An 11,064-nucleotide genomic window follows, 5' to 3' on the forward strand; every position below is an offset into this window, starting at 1 on the left:
CTCGCACACGGAGGCGGGCTTCAGCTGGCCCCTAAACAATAATGTGTACTAGTACAGCGAAAATGGACGTCAAACAAATCTTCATATGAACCAAAATATTAAAGTAAAAAAACATACAAGACAAACAAAGGCTAGACGGGTTCCTGAGTTTGGACAGGCTCTAAAATGCGACGGATTAAACATGTTTTGTTAGATCTCAACCCCCCTATACCTCTAGCCAATGTAGCTAGAATAATATTTAAAAAAAAAAAACAAACAGCTATACGCACAGTAAAACAGTAAAAAAAATATGAATATTTTTTTCAACAATAACTATTCCTTTAAATAAGCCCCTGTGATATCAAGCTTTTTCTTATCGAATGAGTTCATAAAAATTATCTTTCATGCGTAGGGGTATTTTTGTTTACAAGATTAGTTACGTTATACAAAACATGGATTATTGAGTAGTCCACATTCAAACGATATGAATGAAGTTTAAAGATTTTTTTCAAGTGAAGATTGATCGATGTACTTGAGAATAATTTATTGTGTAATGTCTGAATAATAACCTACTGGCAGACGTGGTGGAGGTTGTTTAGATTTCAGTCAATCTAATTAGGATTTAGGGTGAATCACATCTTCGATGCAGCACGTACTGATATTTTAATAACGTAGCCCTATATCACTGAACATATTTGTTACTGTTTAATGTAGAATTTTACCTTTTACGGATAATCAAATCAGGAACGTTACAAAGCGCTTTATTACCAAGTTAAAAAAAACGTTTGAATTTTTGAATTTTTGAAAGACTGGAATATAACTATAATAAAATTAATAATAATTATGATAACTACAGCTAATAAACAAACGAATAAATAATAAATAGATATCAACAACTGTGTGACACATTCATTATTTGTTTTCCTATGTCATCCTCTGAAATATATTTAAAGTCTTGTATATTTGAACTTACTTTATGTGTTTAATTAACCAAAAAGATTACTTCTTCGATAAGATAAAATAAAATTAATTTATATATTTTTGACTTTAATGTGGTAATCATAAAATCAGATTTATCATGATGACTACCTAACTTAGAAACTATCACAAACAGGCGCGGCGCGGTAAAAAATACGGTTAAAAGATTTTAATTCCGGAAAATGTGTCCACTGCCGGCTTACATTTTATACTATATACCCATGACCCACTTTCTTAGACTTCTTCTTTGAACAGTAAATGTTTTGTCGCAAAAGGTAAGTAATTATCAGTATTCTGTGTTTAATATACTGAATAATGTATAGAATCATTAAGAGAATCTTCAAAATTTGTGCCGTGTGAAGTCAACTAACAATAGTTCTAGCTTTTTAAAAAGCTTGTCTGACGTACGTCGGTATTTTTTTTTTATGGTAGGGGACGTTATTGTGTGGAACTGGTGAGGCGGGAACAATATGATAAAGATGACATCAATCATTTTTTGTTAACGTCGAGATAAATGCATTTCTTCGTCACTATTTGCGGGGGATTTCCCTCATGAGGCACCAAAATGAAAATTTTGAAAGAGCATTTTTTCGACAATTAAAAATAAAACAACCAGTTTTACCATGATGTAGGATAAATAATGCACGAAGAAACACAAAAACAACATTGAAATAGATTTGAAGACCCCTTTAAAAGATTTTGTATGCATATGAGAGCAATATTGGACTTAAAACACACATGGGCATTTTGAAATGTTGACAGGTATTCACAATGATGATAATGCATATATATATATACGAATGTTAACGGACAACTATAATGTTCATGGCAACTCTTTGTTACGGTGTTTATATTATGAATATTTAAATTTTTTGTCACTATTCACATTTTTTCGAAAGTGTTATTACCTAAACTCTTCATCGTTTGATACATCTTTTCACTTTGAACAAGTTTCACATGACTGTGTTGTTTCATTCTGTGCGTATATGAATGAATAGGCTCCAAAGTTAATGAAAGTACTCGGTTAAAATAACGAGAAAGCGAAATTACGTCCATGAATGCGGATGGTTCAGAGGAATAAAGCATTAACGTGAAGGGAAAGCTACATATTTGTGGCGGAAATTAAACAAGGATGCAAATATATTTTTTTTTCTGTTCTACAATGGACCTTTTTACGATCTTCAGATAGAAAAGTGCCACCCAAGGTAAAACCATGTTTAATCCACCATTTTCTACTTTAGAAAATTCCTGTACCAAGTCAGGAATATGAAAGTTCTTGTCCATTCGTGTGATGTGTTAGAGCTTTTAATTTTGCCATTTGATCAGGGACTTTTGAATTTCCCTTGGAGTTAAGTATTTTTGAGATTTTACCTATTCCATATTTCTATATGTACTGCACAATTACGCTTAACAGCAATTCACTAATAAAAGTAGACCTCAGACGTAAGAACAATGTTGGTTTGATGTACGAACCTATCCTCAACTTTCTGACGTACAAGAAATTATATGTGAGTGGTGTTGTAAATTGAGCTTGAATCCTTGAGGAACGGACAATCTCGAGAGAACGATCTCAAACATATCCGATAATCGCATAGGACTTCATAAATGTATAAGCAAGTTGTCACAACATGATACCTGTTTAGAACACAATCTAGTGAATTAGTCATAAAAATGAATTGACTGCTAATTTTTGTAAATTTCGACTTCTCAAAGACACCTGATCAACCTGAATCACAATACATGTATATTAATGGTATAATCAATCAAACTTGTTATACAGCTAACTTATACGGCTATATTATTGTACTGCTGGACCTGCATTAAGACATCTATCTGTGTTAAATGTTTGAAATTTTGTGAAGTTCAGAAAAGCCCGGTGGTCAACCCTGGACGTTTAGGCCCTTGCTATTACGTTTCGTGTTTGCACATTCATAAAAAACTGTTATTAACAGCTTGGAAATATCCTTCATTGTCAGAAAGGTCTTTTACTTTCATGGCAAGAAGAAAGTATAAAAAAATTGTGTTGGTGTTTTAGAAATACGTTCGATGTCAATATAATGTAATTTGATGCGACTGTCATACAAGTGAGAGGTTTAGTTACCTATTAAACCAGGCTCAATCCACCACTTTCTACATAAGAATTAATGGTATTGTAGGAGGTGGTATTTCTTATTGTTACATTGATTTTTTTAATCGATTAACTAGTATAAAATTTGAACATAAGTAAAGTATACTGTTGCCATTATTTCAAATATGTGAAAAGCGAAATCTTTGGTATGACTGAATTTGCAGGGCTATATAACATTTTAATTGTTATCCTGTTTTTCCGAAGCATTGTTGGTTTTTATTTCAAATCGGATTTCTTTTTAAAATTTGTTCCAACATTCCTAAGCATGAACCGAAACCGGATCGTCGATATCATCTCATACGAAAATGTGTCACATGTCATTGTAATAAAGAAAAATCACAATTGCTAGGGATAATATCACGACTTAAAATCATGGCAAAGCCAGCAATCATGTTAGAATGATAACACTTTACGTATGAACTAATATCTCTCTAAAAAAAATGAGGGATTATAACGAGCCATCGATACGTGCCATGATGTAGACCCTAGTTTAGAAATAGGAAAGAATGATATCGAGTATTGTACTAGACATTGCAATAAACATGGCCGAAGAAGCAGTTGGAATCTGACAGAAAAATGTGAAGCCTTAGATAGAAAGTGTCTGGTGATCAAAGAATCGCAAAAACATAGTGTAAGCAGTTATCACAATAAAAGCATCAGTAGTATACCGCTGTTCAAAGTCATCAATCGATTGAGAGAAAATAGATCCGGGGGATATATAAAGGCAACAGAAGTATACCGCTGTTCAAAACTCGTAAATCTATGGACAAAAAACAAAATCGGGGTAACAAACTAAAACTGAGGGAAACGCATTAAATATAAGAGGAGAACAACGACAAAACATTAAAATGTAACACACACAGAAACGGACTAAGCATTAACTATAATATGAGGAAAACAACGGAAACACTGAAGTGCATCAAAAACAAACGCCAACATACATAGAAACGAACTACTAGTTTTTGATTTGCCATATTCCTGACGTGGTACAGGGCCTTACAAGAAAATGGAGGGTTGAACCTGATTTTATAGCTGGATAAACCGCCTACAGTCGCATAAAATTCCAATATATTGACCAGAGTGTGTGAACAAAACAAACCGACACAATAGGTTAAAAAAGTCAAAAATAGGTTACCAGTAGTCAACATTGCAATCACTATGAAAACAAACACATATGTCAACAAAGAAAAACAGAATGCAAATAGACAAAGCACATTAGCAAAAACGTAAGACAAGAATACAACAATTGACCATAGCAAAATAAGACAATGACGAGATGTCGTTATATAAGTACCGAGCCACGTCAAATATCTATAACACTATAGATGATAGACAAGGTTAATACCTAGAAACTATATTTCAATACTATCGTGTATTGTTTGAAGATGATATGGAATATTTATCAGCAATGTCTTGGTATCAGACCATCTTCCGATAAACTTTATTAGAAAAAGGACGAGACGTTCTTTGACATAACACTTTCTGCTAAGACACTGGTGACGTTTTACAAAGTCTTAGTAGCAGCTGCAAGCTCTCGAATACAAAATGAGTTAATTAAGCAACCTTAAAAGAATTGTCAAGTCAATCTAATGTCATATTTTCACAAGGGATCTTGAACCTTAGTGCACCGATTACTGAGCTGATGATACCCATGATGGCTAGCAATCAACTTGCAGTAGTATCTACAGTGGGCTATAGATAATAAAAAAAAAACCACTTTACAAAGTATGTGCGTTTGAAGGTCCTTTCTAGATTTACCTTCTTTAAAACGCTCACACCGAAATATGGGAAAGCCAAGCTCTCAATATGAGGCCAGTATTCAAACAATCTTTCTAGAAAAAGACTCGACGTTGACATACTAGTAATTAAAACCCCCATGTCAAGGTTCTTGAATGACAATATGTACGTCGACAGGGTAAACATGACACCACCCGTACTATAACCGATTCCAAAGGCATATTCTGTAAAATGCGTAAAAACGAATTAATAACAAATCAATGTCAGACGACTGATAGAAAACGTTCGTATGCGAAATCGAAACATCATAAGCTGCGGTTGATCCTATGGTGGCATTTGTCTACGTATTCAAGAATTTGGCGTTGGTATTAGTAATAGAATTTTTTTTTGTTGAAATCTGCCTAGCTTTGAGAAAAAGATCTAGATGTGAATTAGAAACTCTTGTCTCAGCAGTGACTTAGGCTGACTGCGATGTATGAAATGCAATGAAATTGAAGGATATATCTAATGAAGTTAATTGGAGAAATATGATAAGCTTTGAATATGTATTTCTCAACACCAAATGACAGTATGGTATACTTGATAAAATGGTTAACCCATGGATAAGGATGGAAAATTCTGGGAAGCAACAGTCTGCATACACATCTAAGAAAATAACTTCGAAGGTTAATAGATGAGGTTTGCAACGAAAGAAGAAATGTTTGGGAAGAGGATTACGGCAGATGTCTGTATTGTTAAAAGGAAAAAAACAAAAGGGAAACCAATAGTGAAAAAGTGAGCAGACCAGTATGAACAAGTCTGCCTTTATTTTCAAGGTCATGGTAAAAGTATCAAGAATGATCACATATTAGGTTGTTTACCCATTAATAATATCTTCCGTTACACAATGCACTGCCATAAATTGACGATAGCACGACAACTTTTGTGACAACAGGTTCGATGACGAGTAGCTCATATATTCATAGGTCAAAATATCGTATGGAAAGGTCATTTATTTCAAGAAAAGTAAAACGATCAGGATGCATAAAAAAAATCTTCGTCGCGAAGAATACATGCAAATCAACTCATCATATATACCACAAGAATAATGAGTGACACTAAAATAAAAAAAAAGTTAAAGTCCAAATAAAGTACGAAGTTGAAAAGCATCGATGACCAAAAAATGCCGAGAGGTTTTGCCAAATATAGCTGCAACTGCATCTGCATCTTGTCAGGGATGTTTCTTTAAACCACGACAAATTGCTGTCACAAAAAACTTATTAATGTAACTGTTCTGTTCAGTTTTGTTTTCTTTTATATCGTAACAGCAAATAAAATTGACGGTACTAATTTTCTTGCACCAGATGCGCATTTCGACAATACATGTCTCTTCAGTGATGCTCGTGGCCAAAATATTTGAAATCCAAAGCTTATATAAAAGATGAAGAGCTATAATCCAAAAGGTCCAAAAAGTATAGCCAAATCCGTGAAAGGAATCAGAGCTTTGCATGAGGGAGATTCATTCCTTAATTTCTAATATTTTGTAACAGGAAATTTTAATAACATAAAAAATCCGTATTTTCATGCCAGTACCGAAGTATATATACTGGCTACTGGGCTGGTGATACCCTCGGGGACTGGGCTGGTGATACCCTCGGGGACTAATAGTCCACCAGCAGAGGAATCGACCCAGTGGTAGTAATAAAATTGACGGTACTAATTTTCTTGCACCAGACGCGCATTTCGACAGTACATGTCTCTTTAGCAAAGTTGCGTTGTTGTTCTGTGCTGACTTCAAATGTGCGATCTTGCAAGTCCCTTTTGTTATTTCTTGATCGAGATTAAAAAAAAAAAAAAGGGGGATTTGAATCACTAATGCAAATGGCTCAGTGCAAAATTTCAAACCATATTTTAGTGTTCCATTGAGGTATTGTGGACACAAATTACTGTGAGATAAATTTACATTTTTGTATCGCTTTAATTCTTCCGAAAGATATTCATTTTTTCTATGGATAAAATGAGCAATTGTTGGAGTGTCAGAAGGTCACTAAATACACAGAAATAAAGGCAACAGTAGTATACCGCTGTTCAAAATTCATAAATCGATTGAGAAAAAAACAAATCCGGGTTACAAACTAAAACTGAGGGAAACACATCAAATATAAGAGGAGAACAACGACACAACAGAAACACAACACTAAAATGCAACACACACAGAAACGAAGTATAATATAACAATTTTCCTGACTTGGTACAGGACATTTTAAGAAAGAAATGATGGGTTGAACCCGGTTTTGTGGCAATGTTAAATATAACATTAAAATGACATTACATGACAGTACTACAGTACAAATTAATGGGAGAACATACGGAGAGACACAAAAATAATATCTATCAAAAGGTACCATACAGGCTAATAATTTAATACGCCAAAGTTGAAGAGCATTGAGGACCTAAAGTTTCAAAAAGTTGTGCCAAATACGGCTAAGGTATGACTGGGTTAAGAAAATCCTTAGTTTTTAGAATAATTCATACTTTTGCAAACAGTAAATTTATAAAAATGTGACTTTAATTTGTAGAGTTCACAACTTTTAAAAGTTTTTAGTTTCAATTTATAACAAAAATAGTAAGACTCTTTTAAAAGCATGGAACGCATTTAAGTGTAAATTATTTTTGTGAAATGTCACATAACATATTGGTTTAAAAGCCATGAAAACATTGATCTTCCGTCGGTCCGAAGCTTATTTGTCAGACTGAGGTGCATTTATTTTAATCAGTAATATCGTTTTCCTTAGCCTTTAAATAAAGGCTAACACATGAATATTGTTTCAAGCTTCATTTGCGATATGTTTTGAGACAAACAATACTATAAAAACTACTATTCAACAAATCAAACATGGAATGAATCTAGTTATTCAGAATGGAACACTAACAGATGATTTTAAATTATTCACAAAACTTTCTAAACGTTTCCACCAGTTGCATGTGTGTATGTATATTTGATTGCACACATATATATATATACTTCTGTATATCACAAACATACTAGCCGATTTAAAAACAAAATGTCTAAATACACCATTTATTTAAATGTGCTCTTAAATCTTTGAGACATCGTCCCCTGGTATCATTCAAGTTACCTATGATGCTTCTTGTTTGCTTTTGAAACAGGAAGAAACGAGACATTTACACACATTTAACATACCTATGGTCCATAAGGTATCACCCCCTGGTGTCAGCTGCTTTAAGGAAACCATAATACTTTCCTATCTGCTGCTGTCACAGGATGAGTCATAAACATGCTTAATTTATACTTTCTTTTTGGATAGTTATTATATGTTTAATTGATCCATCTTATTGTGTACTATACATATATTATTTCTTTTTTTGCTGTTTGTTTGTTATCTATATCAACCACACTTGCATTAAAATGCTTAAGATATTTAAAAATTATTATAGATTCTTTATCTACATATTCTTTAAGTATAGATAGTATATCATAACTATTTTTTTTTATATCATTGTGTAAATTGTACTATGAAAATTATTGAAGTTGTAATGTTTATGCCCTTTGTGGCCTATAATTGGAAATAAAATCCCGTCTTCTTCTTCTTAAAGAAAAGACATGATAACTAAAATTTCTTATTTTGTTTTTCAGGAAATGATGGCCAGTTGTGCTTTAGATTTACATATTTACAAAGATTGGTATTCCTTAATAGACCAACATCTTGGAAGAAAGATGAGACATCATTTGACAGAGCTTCTTCACAATGTTACTGCTCTTGATCAAGCAATTAAACCTTCTTATCTCTTAGATTTTGGGATTAAAGCTTCATCCTTTCATCATTTTGTTGAAGATTTGAAGAGAACTGGATGTGTCAAGACAATACTTAATATTTACCAGATGGGGACAGATCTGTTGGTCATAAACCCTAGATGTATACAAGTTTTACAGCAGTGCACAAACTTGGAATCATTGTACATTCCAACAGATGTTTCGTCGGGTCTTGCAAAGCCACAGACAATAAAAAGGAAACTATTATTTGAAGAATTATTACAATCTATAAAACTACTGCCATTTAGCTTGGATAATATATCCATGTTTGATATAGATGTAACGGACATGAATCTGACAACTATGTTTGGGATACTTCTAGGTTATCCCTTTACATATTGGTTTGAAAGAGAAACCGAAGAAAACTGCCTCTCTATGATACCATTAAGATGTTTAAAAGTTACAAGAACAATACATATACAGAAGGAGAATAAAACACAATTGAATTCCGCTGAAAGTTTCAATGTATTCTCTTTCAGTGTACCAGAAGAATTATTTGATAGCACTGCTGAAGATCATCTAAATCGGTGGTTTTCTCAAAAGAAAATGATAGACTCAAGTTTACAGCTGTCAACTCAAACGGAGATATTACCTAAGGTGGCAATGTAAATAATTTCAATTAAAACTTCTTCAATCATATGTAGTTTTTTTCTAATTCAAAGTGGACAACTTTAAATCAAGCAGAAATTTTTAATTCATTTAGAAAGCATGTTGAAGGGTTAAATTTGAATGCCATGTTTCAGATGCCTTCTAAACATTATTTGTACAGAAATCAAGAGTCTGTTGGAATGACTACACAGCGGTTACTTATCACTTTTATCATATGAAGTTCAACAGACATGACTACACAGCGGTTACTTATCACTTTTATCATATGAAGTTCAACAGACATGCACGGTTTGTCAAAACTCAGATTCAAATACATTGAGTTATTTGGTTGTATAATTATAATGTTACAATAAATAAACCATGTTGAAAATGATAGACATGACCCAAGAACACAATATAAGTAAAAGTTTAAAGAGAGTCTATAAAAGGATGTGTAGCATGGGACACACAAAGCTGAATTTGGAAACTTAAGAAATTAATGATTAAATACTGGATGATTGGAAATTCTTAAATACAACATATCCAATATATACTTTAGCATGGCGGTCAATGTTCATTAAAAATTACAAAAGAATCAATTTACTTAATGCAAATCATTGCAAAGTAAGACTGCTGTGTAGATGTATAATTCTCAGGAGGTATTTGCAGAAACGAATATGTCTTATTTTTAAATTTCTTGAGATCCAAGCTTCTCAAAACTGGTATTAATCACAAAACCAGTCCTAAATATATATCTTTTTAATTACACCTATATATCAATGAATTCGTAAGTTAACCATTCAAATTAAGTTGCATTATTTTCTCCACATGTACACATAGTTATCAGTGTTAACCCTTACCATACTGGGGCAATAATATTACGGCTGGACCCAAAATACTGCTTCTTGTCTCCAATGGCTCTTCATACTTTTGGAGGTCAACTTTATGTCATATATTTCGTAGTGTGTTCATGTGACCTCAATCTTACACTATTTATTGTCATTCTATCAGTTTTATTGTTCAGTTTGAACTTGAATACGAAATTCGATAATTGAAATCTTTTTTGGTTCAAATGACCTTCTTTAGATTGCTGTACCCAGATCAGTTTCGCTCAAACCTAAGAACTGTTGTGGATAATGTGTTCACTTGGGTCGACTCTACATGCAGACTACAAATGAAAACATCTATCAGCATCTCTTTGTCTTCCAGGTTAGAATTAGGATGAAAAATCTTCAAAATTTACTCTTTTTGAACTTGAATACGAAATTCGATAATTGAAATCTTTTTTGGTCCAAATGACCTTCTATAGATTGCTGTACCCAGATCAGTTTCGCTCAAACCTAAGAACTGTTGTGGTTAATGTGTTCACTTGGGTCAACTCTACATGCAGACTACAAATGAAAACATCTATCAGCATCTCTTTGTCTTCCAGGTTAGAATTAGGATGAAAAATCTTCAAAATTTACTCTTTTTGCACCTCATTACCAACTATGGGGCAAATTCTTGTACACCCATCCCCCCACATCCTCATTCAAAGAACACATCATTGCAAAGAGAGTAAAAGAGAGAAATCATTGTTCAAATACTCTGCAGAAGAGAAAAAACATGGTAATATTTTACAGTCTTACCAGTTTATGAAAACATGATTTCATGTCAGACTCATCTGTAGAATATTGAAAGAACTTTGAATATTCAACTCATGTAATAAAATATACCAGCTTTTTGCTAGATTAACTTCAGGATACTTATACAACATGTTGTTATGTAAACAATTGAAATGTTAACGACGGGTCCATAACATGTTATCAGTACAATGTTTTCTTACTGTTGGGGTAAAGAA

At 33.0% G+C, this 11,064-nt stretch overlaps 1 protein-coding gene across 1 annotated transcript; it reads left to right on the forward strand.

Annotated features, from left to right (window-relative positions):
* Window positions 1-1,134: 1,134 nt before the first annotated feature.
* On the forward strand, window positions 1,135-9,273 carry LOC139485293 (UPF0739 protein C1orf74 homolog). Its single transcript, XM_071269696.1, has 2 exons — window positions 1,135-1,232; window positions 8,460-9,273. Exon 2 carries the CDS (start codon window positions 8,463-8,465, stop codon window positions 9,243-9,245), a length of 783 nt encoding a protein of 260 aa, XP_071125797.1. The 5' UTR covers window positions 1,135-1,232; window positions 8,460-8,462; the 3' UTR covers window positions 9,246-9,273.
* Window positions 9,274-11,064: the final 1,791 nt, after the last annotated feature.

This window comes from Mytilus edulis, chromosome 8 (assembly GCF_963676685.1).
Source record: "Mytilus edulis chromosome 8, xbMytEdul2.2, whole genome shotgun sequence".
In the NCBI taxonomy this organism is placed as follows: Eukaryota; Metazoa; Mollusca; class Bivalvia; order Mytilida; family Mytilidae; genus Mytilus; species Mytilus edulis.

Coding starts and splice junctions, on each gene's coding strand:
- LOC139485293 (XM_071269696.1), top strand. CDS start 8,463: ATGATGGCCAGTTGTGCTTTAGATTTACATATTTACAAAGATTGGTAT.